Below are 25,333 nucleotides of genomic sequence, written 5' to 3'. Positions count from 1 at the left end.
CTGAGACTGGAGGTGATGGTGAGGGATCCTTCAGTCTGGACACCGATGGAGACTGGCAGTCCCACGGCAAGTCCTCTGCACCGAAGGTGGGATGTGGGTGAGCAGAGGGACTGTCAGGAGACAGAGGTGGCGGGACTGGAGCAGCAGGGAGGGTGGGTGGGAACAGTCCATGCATGAGCTCCGTGACCAGAACCGGGCAGACAGGAATCTCAGGACGACTGGATGGAACCAGCGGAGTCTCTGGAAGGCTGTGCGGAACCAGCGGAGGCTCTGGAAGGCAGGGCTGAACCAGCGGAGTCTCTGGAAGGCAGGGCTGAACCAGCGGAGTCTCTGGAAGGCTGGGCGGAACCAGCGGAGTCTCTGGAAGGCTGGGCGGAACCAGCGGAGTCTCTGGAAGGCTGGGCTGAACCAGCGGAGTCTCTGGAAGGCAGGGCTGAACCAGCGGAGTCTCTGGAAGGCTGGGCGGAACCAGCGGAGTCTCTGGAAGGCTGGGCGGAACCAGTGGAGGCTCTGGAAGGCTGGGCGGAACCAGCGGAGGCTCTGGAAGGCTGGGCTGAACCAGCGGAGGCTCTGGAAGGCTGGGCTGAACCAGCGGAGTCTCTGGAAGGCTGGGCGGAACCAGCGGAGTCTCTGGAAGGCTGGGCGGAACCAGCGGAGTCTCTGGAAGGCTGGGCTGAACCAGCGGAGTCTCTGGAAGGCTGGGCGGAACCAGCGGAGTCTCTGGAAGGCTGGGCTGAACCAGCGGAGGCTCTGGAAGGCTGGGCTGAACCAGCGGAGTCACTGGAAGGCTGGGCGGAACCAGCGGAGTCACTGGAAGGCTGGGCTGAACCAGCGGAGTCACTGGAAGGCTGGGCTGAACCAGCGGAGTCTCTGGAAGGCTGGGCGGAACCAGCGGAGTCTCTGGAAGGCTGGGCGGAACCAGCGGAGTCTCTGGAAGGCTGGGCTGAACCAGCGGAGTCTCTGGAAGGCTGGGCGGAACCAGCGGAGTCTCTGGAAGGCTGGGCTGAACCAGCGGAGGCTCTGGAAGGCTGGGCTGAACCAGCAGAGTCACTAAAAAGGCTGGGCGGAACCAGCGGAGGCTCTGGAAGGCTGGGCTGAACCAGCGGAGGCTCTGGAAGGCTGGGCGGAACCAGCGGAGGCTCTGGAAGGCTGGGCGGAACCAGCGGAGGCTCTGGAAGGCTGGGCTGAACCAGCGGAGGCTCTGGAAGGCTGGGCGGAACCAGCGGAGGCTCTGGAAGGCTGGGCGGAACCAGCGGAGGCTCTGGAAGGCTGGGCTGAACCAGCGGAGGCTCTGGAAGGCTGTCTTGTGAAGCGGGCTCTGGACGACGCTCTTGTGAAGCGGGCTCTGGACGACGCTCTTGTGAAGCGGGCTCTGGACAACGCTCTTGAGGAGCGGGCTCTGAGCGAGCGGTCACTGGAGGGCGCTCTGGCGGCGGAGACTCTGATTTGACGGTAGCCATCTTAGGTGCAGACTCAGGTTTGGCGGCCATCTTGGCCGGGGACTCAAGTGTGGCAGCCATCTTGCTTGCAGACTCTGGCGTGGCAGCCATCTTGCTTGCAGACTCTGGCGTGGCAGCTATCTTGCTTGCAGACTCTGGCGTGGCAGCCATCTTGCTTGCAGACTCTGGCGTGGCAGCCATCTTGCTTGCAGACTCTGGACTAGCAGACATCTTAGGCTGTGGCTCTGAGCTGGAACTTACTGTGGGAAGATGGTCCTCCTCCACAATTCCCACAGTAAAAGGAGAGCCACACAACGAAAGAGCAAGATCCATATAAGATTGCAACGTCCAGCCCGGTTCAAACATTGGCATGAGGGAAGCCAATGGCTCTAAGAGTCCTCCACGGAAGAAAATCATCAGGCAGTGATCATCCATGGAAGACAGATTTGCCAATTCGATGAAGGCCATGACATAATCCTCAATAGTCCGCTCACCCTGCTTGAGAAGCATGATCTGCACCGTTAGATTCATGCTGGAACCGGATAACTCCACAATAGCAGCTGGATCCTTGTAGTGGTGAAGTCTTCTGTCACAAGGAGGGTCAGAGACGTGCGGATCCATTTGCAGCATTTAATGAGAACAAAACAAACACAAAACAAACACTAAGAGGCAGGCAGAAATCGTGGTCAAAACAGGCAGAAAGGTCGGGGCTGGCAGCGAGAATCAAAACACGGGAAGGAGTCCAGGAATCAAAAACACAGGAAATCAAACACGGGAATAAACGCTCGGAAATAATGACCAGAAGGAACAATAAGACCGCAAGGTGGCTGTGTGTGTGAGTGGCTTAAATGCAGACAGTGTGATGAGGTGCAGCTGTGAGCAGTAATCAGTAAAGTGAGAGCAGGTGAATGCAGTGATTAGTGCAGTGGCTTGTGGGGAATGAAGTCCATGAAATGTGGTGCAAGAGTTCATGATGACAGGATAGACCAGATACGTGACAGCATCAATATTTTTGCCAATATGCTAACTGTTTATGGTGATTTCAAAATAAAAGCTTAAACCCTAACTCTGAGTTTACATGTTTCGATGACTACATATTCAATAAATTACAGTGGCTAGAGCATTTCTGTCATAAAGAAATGGCTAAATATAAAGTACATTTACATTAAATGATGTTTGGTTCATATTAATTAAAGATAAGATCTGAAAAGTAACATTAGCTCTGTTCATTGTTTATAATACATTATGCATTTTAACAGATCTCAGATTTCTTGCTTTTGATACTTTATTTGAACTAATTATTATTGCCTCATTGCTATTATATGTATGTATTTTAAGTAATTTTAAAGATTACTGTTCACTTGCATCCATTGTTATCACCACAAATAATTATTTAATAATTCAGCCCTATTATATCCGTTTTATTTCCAAATTCATTAGGAAATAATTTTTCAGATTTGAATTTTTCTATACTCTGTTTTAATACTTAAATTAAATTGTATTAATCAAAAAGCCGTTTATTTACATTTTTACATTTTACATTTTAGTGGCAGCCCTAGTTGACTTCTGCAACATTGTTTGTCAAATTGAACTAAATGAACTTTGAACTGACCTGAATTGAACTGTCATATTAAAGTTGATATGAAATCCAAATAAAATCACAAGCACTTTTAACACTAACTGCACATTTTTAGTGCATGCTGACGGGCATTTGCCTTTCACATCCAATTTATCAGTACAAAACAAAACATTAAAGACAAACTGTCAGCAGTAAGTATGGTAGAGTCAGCAGACTAAAAATCACCAACTATGTATAAATAAATGCCAAAGAAGAATGCAGCACCTAATGATCCTATAAAGAATAGTATGAAATATTTATGAGACTAAATTTCATGATAAGACAACAACAGAAAATGCACATCAATCACAAAAGGACATTTTGTCATAATTATATCAACTGCCTATTTACATACTTGTTTATATCTGGATTGCTATTTCTCTCAAAAGTGTTCCCTTTACTTATTTTAAATGGTTTAATAGGTTTTTGATCTCATGTTGTCTATAAATCATGGAAAGCAAAGTGTTTGTCATCATAGACTATTGACAGCAATACTTGAATACTCATGAGATTAAAAAATGCATTAAATAAAAAAAAAAATACAGAGATGCACGATGTGTGTATGCAAGCTGTTAGTTATTAACAGTGTTGGGGAAAGTTACTTTTTAAAGTAATGCATTACAATATTGAGTTACTTCCAAAAAAGTAGCTAATTACGTTACTTATTATGGAGAGTAATGCGTTACGTTACTTTTGCATTACTTTTTAAATCTGGGCAGGGTTTGCTTGTTTGTTTTTAATATAAAAAGTTCTATTTTTGTCAAATGTAAAAGCCTTTTTACAGCAAAAGCCTCAGGCTTAGAGAAAAGTAAATTGTCGTCTGTACAGTAGACCGAAGAAGAACAAATGTCAACTCTTTAGCAATAAAAAAAAGGGAAAAAAATTAGATTATCTTGAGTAATTTGTGCTTATTAGTATGGATGAATTGGATCATCGACGGTCGGCAGCAAAGACATCGGTTAATAAAATGGGATTAAACACATAAAGGATATTTGTATTATTTAACATTTAATTATTGTAGGTTTGCGTTGAATTTCACTGTTTTTATTCATTTTTGAGGAATACTGTATCTAATTTTTTAGTGAGTGAGATGAATTAATGCATGTTCACATTTATTCTAGAACTAAAGTAACATCTTACTCACAATTTCTCTCAACATGGGGACAGGAGAGCTTTTAATCAATAAATGGGGGAAAAAAACTTATTTGAAAAAGTAACTCAGATATTTTTTTTGTCAATTAAAAAGTAATGCATCACTTTACTAGTTGCTTGGAAAAAGTAATATTATTACGTAATTTGCATTACTTTTAATGCGTTACCCCCAACACTGAATATTACATCTTTTTTCAGCATTATTTCCTTGAAGTGTTTGGTAACGGATGTTGACTTTGGAGGGTCGTCCTCTCTCACAGAGAGACAGCTGTCAGCTTGAATCAGCTCAGTCTGACACCTGTAGATCAATGTTGTGTTGATGTGCTGTAATGCCTCAGAGCCATTTGTTTTGCTCTCTGGTTGTGTTTGTCTGAGTGTGTTGGTATGAATTTTTAAGAATATGTCAGATCTCATTTTGTTCTCAGGATATGCAACATTTCCAGCTGTGGCTGATATCTAGTCGAGTTTCATCTCTGCTTTCAGCTTGATCTTTAGTCTCAGCTTACTGAAGGAATAGTGTACCAAAGAAAGAAACACTGCCATTTACTGTATTACTCATTCTTATATTGTTCCACATGTGCATGCTGTTATTGTATTGTAAAACACGAAAAGGGGACGTTTTGGAGTCCAGTCTCCAAAAAAAATATTGTACCATATCGTACCAAAAAACTTAATTAAATAACCTAAATTACAGTATACTAAGCGTTAGTATAATAAAAATGCATTTTTACAAGTAACAATTCAATTAGAGAGCTCTATAATCCAATTCCTAGTAACAATGCCAATTAGAGAGCTCTTTAAATCAATTTTTACTAGTTACAATTACAATTACAGAGCTCTCTATTTCAATTCTTACTAGTAACAATTACAATTAGAGAGCTCTACAAATGAATTTTTACTAGTCCTATGTCTCCATTGACTATGGCCAGCCATTTTAGCCTAAAATATACTAAGCGTTACTCATCGTAATCGCATTTTTACTAGTAACAATTCAATTAGAGAGCTCTATAATCCAATTTTTACTAGTAATAATGCCAATTAAAGAGCTCTCTAATTAAATTCTTACTAACAATTCCAATTAGAGCTGTTTACTAGTCATATGTCTCCATTGACTTCCATTCATTTTTAATTACAGAGCTCTACAACTGAATTATTACTAGTAACAATTCCATTTAGAGAGCTCTCAAATGCAACTGTTAATAGTGAGAACTGAATTAGAGAGCTCTTTAATTCAATTACAGAGCTCTGCAATTAAACATAACTTAATGTGATTTTTACGAGTAAAAATTTAATTGTAGAGCTCTCTAACCAGAATTCTTACTAGTAAAAATTGATTTAGAGAGCTCTCTAATTGTAATTCTTACTAGTAATAATTGTAGAGCTCTGTAATTAAAAATGAATGGAAGTCAATGGAGACATGACTAGTAAACTTTTATTTGTAGAGTTCTCTAATTGAATTGTTACTAAAAATGCAATTACGACGAGTGACGCTTAGTATATTTTAGGCTAAAATGGCTTGCCATATCTTGTGCGCTAAATTTCAAGCCTTCTTAAGTTGTTTTGGACCAAAGTTATTTTATAATCGTATCATATTTCATTCATTAATTTCAGTTCAGTGTCAATGACATTAAAGTATTTATTTACTTACAAATTTAAACATGAATAAATGTTTTGGGCTTTGTTAAAGTCTTGGTTACACTTTATTTTAATATGCACTTGTTAGTGTAATGACACAAATAAGAACTGCATAATATTAATTGACAGTATGAACTTGGACAAGTGAAACAATTTTTCTTTGACACAATATAAAAAATATCTTTATTTGTGTTCTAAAGATGACCATCTTTTAAAATGGCATGACGACGACAGACTTTTCATGAACTACTGAAGCCCTTTAAGATATTGTGTAAATTGGCTCTGCATGTAAATTTATCTAAAATGTTTCAAATATTTTTACTAGACAAACTACTGAATAAGGTTAACTTCTGCCTTATCATCAGATTACATTACAATCAGTAAAATTACACTAGAAGCAGACTTTGAAAACATGGGATAAGTCAGTTTTATGTCATCACTGTAAAATTGTAAATAAATGTTACAAACATTTCATTGATGTATGGTTTAGAAATAGATTACATACAATTATATTAAAATCTGGAATCTGAGGGTGACAAAAAATCAAAATACTGACAAAATCACCTATAAAGTTGTCCAAATGAAGTTTTTTCAATGCATATTACTAATCAAAAATTAAGTTTTGATAAATTTGAGGTAGGGAATTTACACAATATCCTCATGGAACATGATCTTTACTTAATATCCTAATGATTTTTTGCATAAAAGAAAAATTGATCATTTGCATATATTTTACTTGTGTATATAATTTTCTTTTTTTTATGTTTTGAAGTCATTTTGTTCTGTTTGTGTCAGTATGCTTCTGTTTATGTTTACTGGCACATGCTTTTACAGGACTCTTTAATGTTTAATGCACCATATGGTCATTTCATTTACTAATTATAGGCATATGCACCTTGTAACATCCACCAGGGACTGGATATAAAAAAAAAAAAAAAAAGGGTATGTAGGGCCAAATCTGGCACATTTTCATAACTGACCAAAACGATGCTTATGTCAAGAGAAAAAAGGGTGCAGAAAATATGGCAAATAAACAGCTCTACAGCTCATACAGTTAAACGAAATTGAGTTAGATGAGCATCGTAGAATAAATACTGAATAACTTATGTTCAAAGCCAAATTCAAACAGGTATTTTCTAGGGATGCACCGATCATGATTTTTCATGGCCGATTCCGATACCGATTTTTTACAAGCAAGCTGGCCGATTCCGATACCGATTTCCGATTTTTTTCAAAAACAAGAAGTTATGCAAGTAAACAACATAAACAACATGTTTATTTAGTATTTAACGCATCTGACATCTGAAATTAAATAATAAATAAAAAATATGAAAGTAAATACAGTTTAATAAGTAAAACATGCTTTTAGTAAAGTAAAACAGCAAGCCAACAGGCATTTTAATGTAAAATAATAATAATCATTCTTAACAGAACAGACTTTTATTTTTGGCTTTTCAAAAGTAAAGTAATGCTTTTTACAAAAAGAAGCATCTCAGCTTTGTCACAAGTGAGTCTGTTTCTTTTTTCATCTGTCACGTGAGAAGCTGAGCTGAACAAACGTTCGCTGTCTGCGCTTGTGCAGGGCGAGGACAGGTACGCTTGCGCAACTTCAGCGAGCACAGAAAAGCGGCTGTCCTTTGCAGACATTGCAGATTGCAATCTTCACGTCCTGCTCACAGATTTCGAAAAACCGCCACACAAGTGACATGTTTCTGAATGAATCGAATGCCGCGGCCCGCGTACACACTTCCGGAAAAAAACCGGCCGGGATAAAAACGAAAACCGGCCGGTTGCCGATCGCGCGTCAGATGCAAAAACCGGCCGGTTTCGATTTATGGCCGGTCAACCGGTGCATCCCTAGTATTTTCTTTATTGTTCATCTGCCAAATATATATAATCCCACTACGGCCAAAACAGAGGAGACACTGCTGGCAAAAACACTGTTGGTTATGCACCTGTCAAGTTTAAAATTTTGGGCTTTTTGGTGTTTCATAAAGTGTTTTTTCACACTAGTGGAAAGAAAACACCCAAAAGACACTGTTAAATGTTTCTTTTATAGCATCTATGTGTGTCAATAGATTTAAATTCAAATATACATTTTTAAAGGCCATTTTCTCACAATGAGTTTTTTCTCCTACACTGAGCCATAAATATCCACTTCAGTAGCACTTACACACACCAAACTTTACATTTGTATTCCTGTCTGTATCCTAAAGGGATTTGTTCATATACAGTCAGGTCCATATATATTTGGACATTGACCAATTTTTTTTTTTTTTTAGCTGTTGACCAAAACATATTCAAGTTACAGTTATACAATGAATATGGGCTTAAAGTGCACACTCTGAGCTTTAATTTTTAGGGCAGTCTCCTCAAATTGGTAGAAAGGTTAAGAAATTACAGCTCTTTAATATGTACCTCCCCCCTTTTTCAAAGGACCATAAGTAATTGGACAGTTGACTCAAAAGCTGTTTCATGGACAGTTGTGGGCTATTCCTTCATTTTTTCTACATCAATTAACCAGGTAAAAGGTTTGGAGTTGATTCTTTGCATTTGGAAGCTGTTGCTCTGAACCCATCATGCAGTCAAAGGAGCTCTGCATGCAAGTAAAACAGACAGTTGTTAAGCTTCAAAAACAAAAGAAATGCATCAGAGAGATAGCAGGAACATTAGGAGTGGCCAAATCAACAGTTTGGTGAATTCTCAGAAGAAAAAGAACACACTGCTGAGCTCAGCAACATAAAAAGGCCTGGATGTTCACAAAAGACGACAGTATGGTGGATGATTGGATGATCCTCTCCATGGTAATAAAACATTTTACAACATCCAGCCAAGTGAAGAATACTCTCCAGGAGTTAGCCGTGTCACTGTCAAAGTCTACAATCAAGAGAAGACTTCACCAGAGCAAAATAGAGAGGGTTTACCACAAGGTGCAAACAAGACCAGATTAGACTTTGTCAAAAAACATTTTAAAAAGCTAGGCCACTTCTGGAAAAGCATTTTTTGGACTGCTGAAATTAAAATCAGCGTGTACCAGAATGACAGGAAGAAAAAAGTATTGAGAAGACTTGGAACAGCTCATGATCCAAAGCCTACAACATCATCATCTGTGAACATGGTGAGCAGTGTAATGGCATGAGCATGGCTTCCAGTGGCACTGGGTTACCGCTGTTTAGTGATGATGTGACAGAAGACAGAAGCAGCCGGAAGAATTCTGAAGTGTATAGGGATATACTGTCTGCCCAGATTCAATTAAATGGAGCAAAGTTGTTTGGGCGGCTCTTCATAGTACAAATGGACGATGACCTAAAACACAGCAAAAGCAACCCAGGAGTTTTTAAAGGTAAAAAAAGTGGAATATTCTGCAATGGCCAAGACAGTCTTCTCATTTCAAATTGATTGAGCATGCATTTCACTTGCTGAAGACAAAACTAAAGGCAGAAAGACCCACAAACCAACAACAACTGAAATCAGCTGCAGTAAAGGCCTGGCAAAGCACCACAAAGGATTGAAACCCAGTCTATGGTGATGTCCATGAGTTCCAGACTTAAGACAGTCATTGCCTGCAAAGGATTCTCAACAAAATATTAAAAATGAACATTTTATTTATGATTATATTTATTTGTCCAATTACTTTTGTGCCCCTGAAAATGGAGGGTCTGTGTGCAAAAATGGTTGTAATTCCCTAGCGTTTTATGTTATATTTTGTTCAACTCCTTGAATTAAAGCTTAAAGTCTGCACTTCAATTTCATCTTGATTGTATAATTTTAAAACTATTCTAGTGGCATACAGAGCCGGAATTATGAAAAGTGTGTCAGTGTCCAAATATGTATGGACCTGACTGTAGTTAAAATTGGTTGGACATTCTAATCATGGAGTTTGTTTTATTGGACAAAAGGCCAGTAAAGGCTAACACATGTCCAACTTAGTCCAGTAAAGCTGAAAACCAGCCATCTCCCTTCATCCTTCGCCACTGGCAAACATTCAGCCATCCACAAAGGGTTTATTGAAGAGCTTGTGTGTCGGGCCCCAGCTGTCCCTTTGTTTCTGAGCATCTCAACAGGGATCTGGTGACCAGGAGGCCGGCTCACTTACAGCCCTCATCATGATATGTGATGTAATGAGGCCATTAGATCCTGCTAATAGGTTGTTGGAGCAGTCAAGCGAAAGAAAAGGTGGATCGGTTTGGGTGGTCAGATAACACTGCCATTGAGCTCTGAGAAAGGTCAGGTGTGTAGGGTATGGAGGAAGAGCTTGGGCTGACTTCCCATGACACTTTTATAACAGGTGCATCGACTTCTAGATGTTTTAGATATAATTGACAAGTGATGAGTATTACTGTCATCCAGTCACTTAACTCGATAAAAGTGGCACAACAATAGACAGCTGTTGCTGAAAAGGTTGCCACATCTTTTATTTCAGCACACAATTGACCATATGCACGGATTACTTCTTGGTTTTAGACAAGCCAGCTCAGTCATTTCTAGTCAACTGTACTGTGCCGTAATAGGAGTGTAGTTTGCTCATTTTCTCTACATAATCCATTCACAATCAAAGAAAAGAAAATCTAAAAGGACCAAACGTCCATCCATGTATATTGTTTCAAGAATGACAAACGTGAAAATATGTGAGCTAAATATGCACGAGTTATTGCTATGATTGACCGTAATAACCGGACGAAACATCTGTCAAGCTGATGTCAAAAACAGCGCTGTGCATTAAATGATTCAGACTAAATTCAGAGTAACTAAACTACAGCAGTAACACGTTTCTGTTGGTTAAACATAGGCTATTTAATAGCTTTGACAAAAGATGCCGTTATTAAATTATATTAAATATTTCAAATTCTTATTGAGTGCATTATTTAACTCTTATACCATTAATATTTCACTTATTTAATTTGTAGTTAACTATTAATAAGTATTTCAAAAATTCACCCTTATAGGCTGTTTGTGTCTGAGCTGATTTATTTATTTTAATGACTTTCTGCACTTGCTGTATTATATACTTCAGTGCGGTAAAAGTAAAGTTATTATACTAGTAATTTTATAATAAATCGAAAAACAAGACGTCTTGAAAAAACTAGGAAGCTGAAATGACAGCTGCAGCCAATGATTGATCCTCTGCTGCCATCTTCAGGTTGTATGGGTAATTTCATGTCATTTTCATCTTAAAAAAGACATTATTTTCCATGAAAAGACATTTTTTTCTTTTTCGTCTTTATGAATGAAAAGTATATCTTTGAAGTGAATGTTCTTGCACAGCTGTGGAGTTGAAAAATAATAAAGGCTTTAAAATATTTCAAGATTTTAAAAATGTGTTAATGACTATGAAGGCAAGTTACTGATTATCAAGAATACGATTAAGATGTCCTTGAAGAAAAGTATCGCTAGCTAGCAAACGTTTGCTATTTAATCAGATTTGTAAGGTGTATCATTTATAACCCTACGCAAACACAGGAGAATACATCAGTACATCTCTATAAGTTTAAACCCTCGCCCTGAGTTTACACGTTGATGTCCACATATTCAACAAATTCCAGTGCCTGCAGCATTTCTGTCATAAAGAAATGGCCAAATATTAAAGATTAAGTGGATAGTTCAATTGAATGTTTGTTGAGTCAATATTAAACAAGGATTAAACAAATATTAAAGTAAAAAAAAAACAATCATCAGGCCGTTGGCACCCTTTGCAAGCATTTGTAATATTGCATAATGTGCATTAGCTTTACTGTTTATGATACATTATGTATTTGAACAGTTTTGCTCAATAAAACCATATGACTACTTGCTTTTGATATTTTATTTGATCTAATTATTGCTTCGTTGCTATTATATATGTATTTAAGTCATTTTAAAGGCTATTGTTAACTTAGGTCTACTTTATTATTACAATAAAATAATAATTATAATTATCCGATTACTCAATTAACCATTAGAATAATTGACAGATTACTCGATTACCAAAATAATCAATAGTGACAGCTCTACTGTCAGCAATTAAATGTTCCAGGCTCTATATTTAAGTGATATGTTGTTAAATAATATGAAACTGAATGTTCATGCCGCTGTCATTATTTACGATGTTGAAATTACTATTTTTCAGGCAGTAGAGGAGTCTCAAGAGTATTCAGATATATAGCACATATAAAATGAGCTTCAGCAGAAGTTTACGAGCTGCTTATCATTATGCTGAAGTTCTATAGAACGCTCCATGCATATGGTCAATTAAGAGAAGTGTTACCATATGATATTTTAATTTCTCATTTTGTATGCCTCATTTTGGCAGCCACTCAAGGTAAACTTATATATACACACAGTTTCACCCGATCCAATGTTAATGTTTCACCTATTGAGTATATAGAGTACTACTGCATCCTTTGTATCTCCAAAAAGTCTTTAGTTTGATCATATTTACAAAAGAAAGATACAGCTTTACAATTCTCTCCGAAAACAGCCGAGGTCCTGGAGGCGGAGCTAACGATTGACGCCGATTGTCAACAAAACAGATATTTGATGCCGTTTCACTTACCAACTGCAGTTCTGAATCATGAATGGGATCTTTTATATCTGGAACCGCTCCATCATTCAGTATCAAACGGTGTGTAAATCCAGCGTCGATGTGTAAATCCAACGTAACGCTGGATTCTTCGGGAAGCCGAGAAAGGTTATTTTTGCCTTACAACCAAAACCTCACTTCTTTGAGGCATTGATCCGGAGTAATGCTGCCTTCATGTGATATGGGAAAGATGATGCTTTCCACTTGTGAAGTGGAAATTACCAGTGTGTCGTGTTCAGGTGCTTTTGTTGTCGTAGTGAAGAGAAACATGGCGGACTCGGAATTTGTCCTCACATGCTATTTGGGTAAAAGTTTTAAAACGGTTATAAACTCCCTAATTCATCTGCTACAGGAAGAAAAGGATGCATCAAAACGCAAACGATAAATGATAGGCTGTATATCTTATTGATCATGAATAGTATCGTTTTTTTTAAAGACAATACTAACTAATGGTTCTGTTTTAGCTAGCCTATATAAGTTTTTATATAAGCCTAGATAAGTATATATATATATGTTATATAGCCTATATAAGTTTTTAACATTATGCAATGTTTACCATTCAGTATAGTTTTGTTGCTGTCCGCCATGTTGAAAGGTCAAAGTTTATCCCATCTCAGCAACTCGGGTATCATAAAAAATTTCGAGCTTTCCAGTGGAAATTACAACGTGAGTGGGTGTTCATGTGCAATTTCGATGTCGGATTTTGGTATTTACCATAATTACGATAGCACATGAAGGCAGCATTAGTCCCCTGCTGCACTGCAAATGAAGCGCGTTGAAGGGCGCGATCTTGCGCTCGCTCAGGTCGATGTGTGCGCGGACGCGCTTTTCCGGGAGAAATGCCCATACAAGGAGTTCCACCCTTCAGGACGTCATGAAGAGCCATGAAAAAAAATTCCGAAACTTATATCAACCAGAAAAAGTGGTACATCTTTTTTATGAATGCTATAATGCAAAGAAGTTTTGGGAAGATTTATCTTTGTACATCCAAGAGAAAACTGGTTATAGTTGTGATTTGACCTCAAAGGATGTTTTAACCCCTTAAGCACAGCGGCTATTTGGGGGATTTCCGCCTGCATTTGGCCTACCTAAATTCAAATGGTTCCCCTATACACATACAATGGAGGAAATTAAAAAAAATGGTTTCATTGTATAGAAAACCTTTTAAACTACATAATATCAGTGTAATTCTTTATAAATAACATTATATAGGTTTCAAATATTACAATAAAAACAAAAAAAACATAGGCGCTTTTTGATTTTTTTTTTCAAAAGTTTTTTTTGAAAGTCTGTAACTCAGGATTTAGGTGTCTCAGTTCTTTGCAAATTGTTTTGTTTGATTCCACTAGGTCTCAGGATATACCAGAAAAAAGATTTTTTCATATAACAGTTTCTAATTGAAAGTTATTGAATTATAACCGAAGGGAGTCGCATTGCCCCTTTTCCCCTTTTTTCCCCCTAAAAGTGTCCTTCTGTTTCTTTGCAAAAACAGGTTTTATAAAGCACATTACCCCTTAGAATACTATTTTACTATATACCATAGCACTTTTCATGATAATTGACTGAATTATGTTTCATTTTTATGTTTGCCTGTGTATTTACTGAAACTTCTACTGTACTTTACTGCCAATATTCAATATACACTCAATACATAGCTTAGGAGATTGTTTTGGTGTCCTTTACGTTTCAAAGTATTTATAGGAATAAAACAAACCTGAATAGAAGCACTGTTATACTTATAGACGCGCTTATGAGCCGCGGATCCTCTGCTCTCCATGGAAACGGCCCGTTATTTATTCATTTAGCGTCTATTTTTGATAATGGAGACCGCTATATTCCTCTGAGACGCATATCTCCGGTTTAAGAGTCCAAAAACTACATATCCCACAATCCTCTCCACCGTCGAAGCATCTTTTGTGACCCGGAACCTCTCCATGCGTCGTCTTCTTCTTCGCGTCTGGTGAGGAGATGTGTCATCGTTCACACCTCTGTTCAGCACTACAGGCGGCCGGAGAGTGTAATCTGATCTACTGACACGCTCTGAATGCAGCCGCAGACACACACACACCTGTTTGAGCGGCTCAGAGCGCGTTTGGAAAGCCGCGGCCGTTCTTCCTTGGGCGCATCTGGCAAAATAACGGATTTCTCAGCAATGGAACAACGCAGAAACGTGAAAATGGTCTTGTTTGAAAGAAGAGATCCTAATCTAAAAGATAAAATGGAGTTTATGGCTATTTGCGGGTAACTGAAGCAGTAGTATGTGGAGGAATGTAATAGAATTTATTTTCATATTCTTCAAGTATATTCTGACATCGCGATTCAATTGAAGATAATTTGATCTGTGTTTGTCACACAATAAAATGATTTATATGGTCAGATTCTTGAGAATGAGCACTTTCTTGTGATATATGATTTGTCTGTTTTGTGAAAAATATAAGAAATACACATTCTTTGTAATTATTCTTCACAATCGTTAGGCGGAAATTTGTGTGTGGAACAACATAAATTCTAAGCATAATTTTACTACTTTATGTATCATAAAACTAAAAGTTATGGTATTCGTAGTAAAGAGGAGACTCTAAGCTTTCAAATGAGATCAATTATGGGCTGATACTTTATGAGGAAGGTCATGTAAATGAAGCAGCAACATTTTGAAACAATTTTGAAACACTTTTTATTATATTCTGACATCGCGATTCAATTGACGATTTTTCGATCTGTGTTTGTCACACAATAAAATGATTTATATGGTCAGATTCTTGAGAATGAGCACTTTCTTGTGATATATGATTTGTCTGTTTTGTGAAAAATATAAGAAAAACACATTCTTTGTAATAATTCTTCACAATCGTTAGGCGGAAATTTGTGTGTGGAACAACATAAATTCTAAGCATAATTTTACTACTTTATGAATCATAAAACTAAAAGTTATGGTATTCCTCGTAAAGAGGAGACTCTAAGCTTTCAAATGAGACCACATATGGGCTGATACTATATGAGGAAGGTCATGTAAATGAAGCAGCAACATTTCGAAACACTTTCCGCAGAGTTTAAGAGGTTAATATATATTCAATCAAATCTGTTAATTTTATGTTGAATCTGATTGGATATGGAAATTTCATATTCATAAAAGTTTTTGAAGGTTTTTATTTTGATTTTCAATCATATATGGATTATCTTCAATGCATCGATAGTAAAAAATGTAAAGATACAATTATATTTGCTAAAGAGTTAAAGTTGATTGAAAAGTGAAATTACATATGCTGTCACTTGGAATATTGACATTTGGTTGTATTTGTATTTGATCAAATTGTATTTTTGTATATTTATATCTAAACTGTAAATTGTAAACCCGATTTTTGTTTGTTTGTTTGTTTATTTTTATTTATTTAATTTTATTACGATTTTTTGTTATATTTGTGTTTTTGGTGTAGTCTGTAAAAAAAAAAAAGAAAAAAAAAATCAGAAACTTGTAAGAAACCCGGAAGTGTGTATTCAACTCTTTAATAGTGTAAATAAATTAAAACACATGAAACAGCATAGAACCCCCGTTTAAAGAAGTCCCATTACACTTTTTTAATTTTTCAACTGTAGTTATTGTGTAATGTTGCTGTTTGAGTATTAAAAAAATCTGCAAGGTTACAAAGCTTAACATCCACAATACAATGGGATATTTACCAGAAAAACTACAACAAATGGCTTGTTTGGACGACAACTCGCTTGTGAAGTCACAATGTTTAATTCATTTAAATAATCCCCGCCCACATAATATACAAAAAATAAAAATAAAAAAAAATGGTGGTTATGGAAAGGCATTTCCAGCTAACCAATCAGAGCACATTATTACGAAACAGGAGCTGAACAGTGGGTTTGAGGAAGACTGGGTGCTGCTGCTGCTTTGAGAGGTGCTGCTGTAATGTAAAATATGTGAAAAATATTCCTTGTTTTTTTGGATCAAGCATTGAAACCGATTCTTGTACACCCCAAAAACCAAATGAAGATTTTAAAGCAGGTAAAAAAAAAAAGATGAAAAAACTTTTTTTTTTTTTTGCATTGTTTATCGTGTGTAAAAACTACATTAGCATTTTTAAAGTAAAAATATGTATTAAACATTAGGCTATACTGTAAAAAATAGGCACAATGTACTGTTTTAATATAAAGGAATTCTCTGTATATATTTATTTACAGTTTTTTTCCGTGTATTTTGAATTTTGAACTTTGCATTGTGTTGCGTTTGCATTGTTTTTATAGTGATGCATTGTTGCCACACACATATTATTTTTTCCACTCAGTTATGTCGTAATAACGAGATGATATTTTGTTAAAACGATATAATTATCTTGTTAAAACAACATCTTTTCTTGTTAAAACATCTTTTCTTGTAATAACAAGATGTTTTCTCTTTAAAATGACATATTTTCTTGTAAAAACCAGATGTTATGTCATTAAAACATAGTATGACAAAACATAACAAAACAAACAAAGACTTAGCACTTATATTCCCTGTGCAGAAACAAAACCAGAAGTGCTTCAATGTATTTAAATCATCTGGTTAATTTTTGGACTATTTCTCCAGCTTAGCTTGTTAAAACATCATTTGCACAGTCAAACTGTAAACAGACTCATTTTTCACAACTAATAAGATCATCTCCACTTGTTGCCCATTGGATGAAACGCACAAAAATAACTGGCTGGAGGCAGGTTGCCTTGACACCTGTTTCCCAGGAAACCGTCCAGCAGCTGCCATGACGAGCAGCATCTTTGGGTATAATGTGCTGCTGATGTGTAGTAGCTCTGTGCAAATGTCAGCTCATTAAACCCAACACACTTGACCTTTCCCACCTGGGCTCACCTGTTTGTGGAGAAAACGTGTGAACTGCCAAAAGCATCTCCTCTCTTTGATATGCAAAGCTGACTTTAATTGGTCTGTGGATTCCAATCTAGTGGAAAATTAATTGGTGGAAGCTCTTTTAGGTTGGTTGCTTTTAAATGTTATCTTAACCAGCCCTGCTTTAAAACCTACCTTTACGAAAAAGAAGTTTATTCAAGTGTGCTTTTAGTATACTTCCTTTAAACTAAAAAATAGGAAAGTATACTTTCAGTCTACTTTTTATGTCCTCTCAGAAATGTGCTTTATATACTTCTCAGAAATATACTTAAAATGACGTTTAAATTGACTTATACTTAGAAAAAGTCTAAATATATTTGAGCTTTACTTGTGCTCTGAGAATCCATGTTTTCATTGTTAGGTTCGCTATTGCACATCTTCTGTACAGAATTACCAAAACACAAGTGAAGAAGAAACCGAAACAACAGATGCTTCCACATGTAATCTAACACAATCGTCAGACATAAAACAGCATCAAAACCATAGATATGGAAACTGTGTAACGTTATGGAATAAAATGTCGACCCATGAAGAGGTAATAATGACCATAAAGCTTTGGGGTGTTGATGGACTCATAAATGCCACAATGTTGTTTATTTATTTATACATTATGAAACTTAGCCACATTCAAGTGTTTATAAAAAAAAGAATGTATGAAGCTAGAATAAAATGTTTTTGTTTACAAGCAGATCCCCTGTTCGTTCTTTTGATGTTTTGTATGTTCAGATATTCATATAACAAAATATATACAAATGAATACTTAAATAGGGACACAGTAGTATACTTAAAGTATGATGTAAAGTTCACTTAAAGAATACATACGAGTATACTTGCGGTATAAAACTACTAAACTAGTAGTTTACCGAGACTATACTTCATAGTGTACTAAAATGAATTAAAAGTATTTAATTAGTAAATTATCAGTATACCTATAAAGTTAAATTTTAGTATACTGGCAGTACAAACTGAAAATATAGATGTAAACTAGTTGTGTACTCAAAGTTTACTACTGTTTTACTTAAAGTATAGTTAAAAGTGTATTTTTATATACTAGAATATGGGCCAATTTAGTCAAAAGGAATACTACTAGTATACTGATATTTGTATACTTACTACATAAAGTACACTTAAAAATATACTTGAACTTAAGTATACTTAATAAAATAAATTTGAAGTATACTTCTTTTTGGTAAGGGTAGTGAGCTTTCTAGCTATATACATAGGGAATGTTATGTTCAAGTTATAACCAATATTGTCAATTTAGACTGTTTTGCTTCCTTTTGACAATCATTGCATTTTTGATCAACACAGTGGTGTTTCGTTCCTGAATGATTCAGTGATTTGAGGCAATGATTAATTAAACCATTTATAAAGATGCTGTGACGCTGCTCTTTTTGGTACGAGCGTCTCTTCATTTTACAAGTGACACAAGGAGTCACACTTGGCCTTAAAAAGTAACTTTTTTTTCTTCAGGAAAATCAATGAAATGCATTTTTGTTCAATAATATTTTGTGATTATTATTTAGAATTTTGAGGAGTTTTTATGACACTATGCAATATTTATTTAAAATTTTAATGAACATTTTTTTCTCCACTAAAATTAATATTTTTTAGTATTTAATTATTTATTTATTCTTTTTAAATAAATGTCACATTAAAATTGCTTGATTACTGAACACTTTTTTTTTCAACACAGTGTTTGATTTGTAGCTTGTTTTGTACCAAAAGATTTTACGTATTTCTTATTCATTTGCTATGTCGGTCATTTCTGACCGCAAAGGAGCCAAGTGTGACTATATTTTTTTTTGACCCTTTAACATATGCAAATCATGTCAGTGATTTTTTGTGTGCTCACATAGCTCACCAAGTATCATCCAATGAAGCAATTATTTTTAAAATTTCAAAAAAAAAAAAAAAAAAAAAAAAATTCGGTCAAAAATGACCAAAGAGGCCCAGAGGGTAAATGCAATGCTTTACTGTTTTTCTCCTCTATCCAGATGAATTGTAAGAGTGAAGTGTCCACAGAACATTTGTCCTAACCAAACTTTATTTATGTGTTTACAGAGATATTAAACCAGACAACATTTTGCTGGACGAGCACGGTAAGTCCTAAAGATAACTATGAATCACCATCACGTCTGCTCTTAGTGCTTCTTGTTAGGAAAGCATCAGTATTTCCATTGCTCAAACCGACTCTCTTTCTTTTGGACATGTGAAGTGATAACACAGTTGACAGAAAGGCAATGAAGGTTATTCCTGGCAGATGCTTCGTGTAGGTTTGGCTAACTGGTGTTGTCAGGGAGAAAATGCAAACTGCATAATTTTTCATCAGTATGATAATAGGCAGGGGAATATTGATGTGAAGATAGTTATGACCCCGTCCGTCCCTAAACAAAAACCCACAGCAGGTGGTTGAAGTTTCTCTCAGCATCTGTTATTTTCTGCTATTTATCTTCCGGAAGGATTAATGTTCTCCACAGGGATTTCTAAAACAACTGTCAGTAAAGAATAGTCAGTAAATGAATAACAGCATTAGAAGCTTTCCATCGAAAGTATCTATAAAATGGCAAAATGTCCATTTTAGGCACCTAAATAAATGATTAGACTCTTCCCATTGTCCATATTCTGACCCTGCATCCCAGTTTCCATTCTATCCGAATTGGTGTGCGTGTTGAAAAGAATATCTCACAGATACTTGGATGGTCTGTTGTTGTTGGATTGGAAGCTGCAGACCCATGCATACTTTAACAGGACAATGCCACAAACATTTGGAGGCTGATTTGTTTCAGAACTAGATGTTTTCTTTATCATGACCCATATTGTGTTGGGTCAATATCACTATAGAGTTTTTTTTTTCCAAACTCAACATTTTCTCTCAGCATCTGTTATATTCTCTTGTACTCTTTTGTGTGGAAAGCAACAATAACCACGCAATTTGTCAGTAGCTTTGCTTCTGAAAGGATTCATTTTCTCCACAGAGATTTCTAAAACAATCGTCAGTAAAGAGCTCTGAGCCATGAGCCAAACCAAAATGAATAACAGCATTTGAAGCTTTCCATCGAAAGTATCTGAAAAATGGGAAAATGCACCTAAATATAATTTCAGACACTTCCTATTGTCCATATTTTGACACTGCATCCCAGTTTCCATTGGTGTGCATGTTGAAATGAATATCCCTGAGATACCTGGATGGTCTATTTTTGTTGGATTGGAAGCTGCAGACCCATGCATACTTTAACAGCAAATGCCACAAACTTTTGGAGGCTGATTTGTTTCAGAACTAGATGTCTCCTTTATCATTACCCATATTGTGTTGGGTCAATATCACCATAGAGGTTTAATCCAACCTCTACTTTTTCTCTCAGCATCTGTTTTCTCTTATTTTCTCTTGTATTCTTTTGTGTGGAAAGCAACAATAACCACACATTTTTTCAGTAGCTTTGATTCTGGAAGCATTAATTTTCTCCACAGAGATTTCTAAAACAATTGTCTAAGCCATGAACCAAACCAAAATAAATAAATAAATAAATAAACAGCAAAAATATAAAAAAAATTGCAAAATGGCAATTTTAGGCACCTAAATATCACCAGAAGTCCTCTGAGGGGTTGGCATCATCTCTTCTTGGGTATTCTGAATCCAGATTTAATCTTGTGTAATTCCTAGTTACCACGGGGTGGCAATCCTCTGGCAGAAACAGAGAAACAAATATAAAAATAATTAGCTGCTGTTCCAACCAAGCAAAAATGATGTGTTTTGCCCAAACTGAAGAATGTTGATGTGCATTTGATCAGATGTAACTGAAGTACAACATTATGAGATACATTATGTGAATGCTTGGCTAAAGTAAATCTAGATTTAAACATTTGCCCCCGGTTTCACAGACAAGGCTTAAGCCTAGTCCTAGACTAAAATGTAAGTCTGAGCTGTTTCAACTGAAATAAAATTGCAATGTTTGATCTTAAAATACATCAGTGCCTTTGTTTTGTCTCAAGATGCACACCAGTAATGTTTTTTTTCTAAGCATGTTTATAAAAATGACTTAAATGTCCTAATTGAACTATGGCCTAATCCTGGCTTAGTCTAAACCCTGTCTGTGAAACTGGGCCAGAGAGTGTGTCTGAACCCCGAATGTTATCAGGAAGGCTATTCCAGAGTTTGGGAGCCAAATGTGAAAAGTCTCTCCCTCCTTTAGTGGACTTTGCTATCCTAGGTACTACTAAATATCCAGAGTTTTGCGACTTTAGGGAGCATGATGGATTATAGCATGGTAGGAGACTAGTTAGGTATGCAGGAACTAAACCATTTAGGGCCTTATAGATAATAAGTAATATTTTGTAAGTGATACGGAACCTAATAGGTAGCCAATGCAGAGACTATAAAATTGGGGAAATATGATCATATTTTCTTGAGCTGGTAAGGACTCTAGTGGCTGCATTTTGGACTCCCTGTGGCTTGTTTATTGAAGATGTAGGACAGCCACCTAGTAGTGCATTACAATAGTCCAGTCTAGACGTCATGAATGCATGAACTAACTTTTCTGCATCAGAAACAGGTAACATGTTTTGTAGCTTGGCAATGTTTCTAAGATGGAAGAATGCTGTTTTTGTAACATGAGAAATATTTTCCAAAGATAGTTTGCTGTCTAATATAACACCCAGATTTTTGACTGTAGAGGAAATAACAGTACATCTGTCTAGTTGCAAATTGCAATTCAAAGTTCTTTAATAAAATCCACACAGAGTAATCCAAACAGGTGAACACACATTCAACATAACGTTAAGATTGCACAAGGAAGACTGAACACAAACCAACTTAAATAGACAGGCTACTGAGACAGACAGGTTTGGCTAATTTGATAATTAGTGCATTTGATGAGGACAGAAACAGGAAGGACCAAATATGGGCAACAGAGGGAGAAACCAAATACAACAGTCCAACAGCAGGGGTGAAAAAAAGGGCAAAACCAACACCGATAGTCCATGGGGCGTGACAAATAATGCTTTTGTTATGAATATAGAAACTTAGCCTAATATACCACACCCTTACCCTTAAATCATAGTTATTTTCATGCCAATATAACATGTATTTATGTACAGGACACCAAAAGGCAACCTACAATTATATTGTCTATGCAGGACAGGTTTCAATGCAAGCATCTCCTGTAGGTTCTTTATTATCATCTGTGGTTTGTTGGAAACCTAGAAGCGAAGACCAGGAGATTCTTGGGTATCTTCAGCAGAGTTCTTTATTGAGAATGTGCTGCGTGGCACTGCAGTCATCAAAAAGTTTAACTAAGGCAGTGATAGATTGGATTTGATAGGCATTCAATGGGCAGTCCTTAAAAAGTGTTGACCTTACACAGCCTCAGAAGTGACCACTTAATCAAAAAAAAAAAAAAAAAATTATATATATATATATATATATATTTACATGATATATCAACATACATACATATGTACATGAACCAACAATTAAAAATGGTGCAGACTGAATACAAGAACATGTTTTCAGAGAGATTTAATTGATCTACATTCAATATCACTGAAATAAAACAAACAATACACTTAAAAAAATAAAGGTTCTTTATTGGCATCAATGGTCCTAAAAAGTACCTTAAACATCCATGGAACCTTTCAAATGCAGAAAAGGTACTTTATAGTCGAAAAAGTTTCTTTAGATTTATAAAATCTTATTCAAAATGTTTTTTTCTAGGAACTGTTCACTGAAAGGTTCTTTGAAGAACCAAAACTTGCAAAAACACCCTTTTGGAAAATTTATGTTTAAGAGTGTACATTGAGTTTTAAAGCCTTTTTGAAATATCTAATCAATTCTTTAGTATAATTTATCCTCTATCAGGATGTTGATGTGCAATTTTAATCAACTCGCAGCTTTAATTAATGAATTAATTGCATTATTGGAACATGTTTGCAATGCTACACTAGCGTTGGCAGCGCCATTGATTTCAATTGATTTTATAGTGCTATCCCATGGCAGAATATATCTCTGCTTGTGCTGCAAAAACTACATACACACATCATAAAGGGACCGATGTCTCTTATAAGCCATGTTTATACGCTTCAGTGAGTTTGTGGATATGGCGTCTTCATGAAATATGGAGTCATTTGCTTACCTAATGACGCACAAAGATGAAAATGATTGATAAAAAGACGCTTGTACATCTTGTACATTGAAAAGTAAAAGTACCTCCGAATCTTCAATAAATACACTGGCAGCCTTAAAAACTAAAATATACTTTTAATCAGTGTTGGGGAAAGTTATTAAAACTTTTGACCATGAAGTTATCAAGTGTGACCCAAAATGAAGGGACTTAGAGTTAATTCATTTTAATGTAAAATAAATAAATAAAGGGAATGGAAATATATTACACTGAATTTAAAAACATATATACTGTTAATCAGTGTTGGGGAAAGTTACTTTTAATGCATTACAATATTGCATTACTTCCTAAATATGTTACTTAGTTACTTTTACGGAAGCATTACGTTACTTTTACGCTACTTTTTCATTAGTATGGTTGAACTGAACCATCGAAGGTCAACAGCAAAGACATTGGTGTCATACTCTGAGTTTGCATTTCACTATTAATTCATTTTCTGTTCTATGGAAATACTGAATTAAGAGGGATTTCTCTTAATATGGGGACAGGAGAGAGTCGATAAACTGAAAAACAAAGTAACTGGCGTTACTTATTTGCAAAAGTAACTCCGATATTTTCCTGTAAATTAAAAAGTAATGTGTTATTTTACTAGTAACTTAAAAAAAGTAATCTGATTACCCAACACTGCTGTTAATACCATCATTTTTTTTGGAATGATATCATAGTATTATCATTTTTTTTGCACATTGACTTGACTTAAAGGGATAGTTCACCCAAAAATGAAAATTTGATGTGTATCTGCTTACCCCCAGGGCATCCAAGATGTAGGGGACTTTGTTTCCTCAGTAGAACACAAACGAAGATTTTTAAAATATATTTAAAAATAGTGGATGAGCACTAAACCTTTCAAAGTAAACAAAAACATGCACAGACAAATCCAAATTACACCTTGCGACTCGCTACATACATTGATGTCCTAAGACACGACACAATCAGTTTTTGTGAGAAACTGAACAGTATATATATATCATTTTTTACCTTTGATACACAGCCACGTCCATCTGTCATGAGCATGAGTTTAGTATCAGGCACGTTACACGTTTAGCGCTCTGGCGTAGAAAACGCAAACGCAGTTATGACGAAGTACTGTAGTATGTCCCAAAGCTTGCCTACTATTCTGCTACATACTCAAAAGTATGTACTTTTTCTTCACAAAAAGAGTACATATTTTTTGGGGGGCATAGTATAAGTAGGCGAATTGGGACGCAGCAAAGGTTTTCGTGTCACAAGACTTACGCCGGCTACACAGTGGACGAGTGTTCGGATGTTCGCGATGCCATTTGTTTATCAGCTGTGTTTTGAACTGCGTGGGGTTGGAATTAGGGCTGGGAATCGATTCCAAAAAGAAAAGGTTCCGTGGCATTGGGAATCGAGAGTCGATTCCAACGTTTGGAATCGATCCCATTTAGGCTAATCGACTCCTCATTCAGAGCCGTTTTCGGTTCAGCAAAACTTATAAATAGGTGCCTCTTAAACGGAAGGCTGCATTCCATTTCCATTTAAATGAACCAGTTCAAAGTTTTTGAACACAGTTTTTTTTATGGGGGAACTGGCTCATGTTGTCCACAATTTTGAGCGCTGCACGACAGAATAGATCATGAGAAGAAAACGCAGAGAGCGCATCTGATTGACAGCTATACCACAAGCGCTTATATCAGTGTTGCTGTTAAAATTCTGTTTATTTTGTTTCAGTGTATAGTTTGCTAATTTTGTCATTTTAGACATTTCATGTCTTATTTTATTCAAGCAAGAAATGCATGTCCACTGCTGAGCTGTGGGTTATGACTAATTTCATGGGCAACGCAAACAAAATTACAATTTAAAATCAGTCAGAGCTACAGAAAAATCTTAATTTTTACAAAT

The 25,333-nt window shown here is 36.4% G+C and overlaps 1 protein-coding gene across 1 annotated transcript in view; it reads left to right on the top strand.

The window, feature by feature from the left end:
• Window positions 1–25,333, top strand: part of stk32a (serine/threonine kinase 32A) — a 121,109-nt gene that overhangs the window by 61,630 nt on the left and 34,146 nt on the right. Inside the window, exon 5 of the mRNA XM_073823958.1 lies at window positions 19,356–19,393. Coding sequence (XP_073680059.1) covers window positions 19,356–19,393 — 38 coding nt within the window. The remainder of the gene's footprint in view (window positions 1–19,355; window positions 19,394–25,333) is intronic.

The sequence above is a fragment of the Garra rufa genome, chromosome 19, assembly GCF_049309525.1.
Source record: "Garra rufa chromosome 19, GarRuf1.0, whole genome shotgun sequence".
Lineage (NCBI taxonomy): Eukaryota > Metazoa > Chordata > Actinopteri > Cypriniformes > Cyprinidae > Garra > Garra rufa.
The sequence above is the reverse complement of the archived record's forward strand: the minus strand, read 5'-3'. Positions and strand labels throughout refer to the sequence as shown.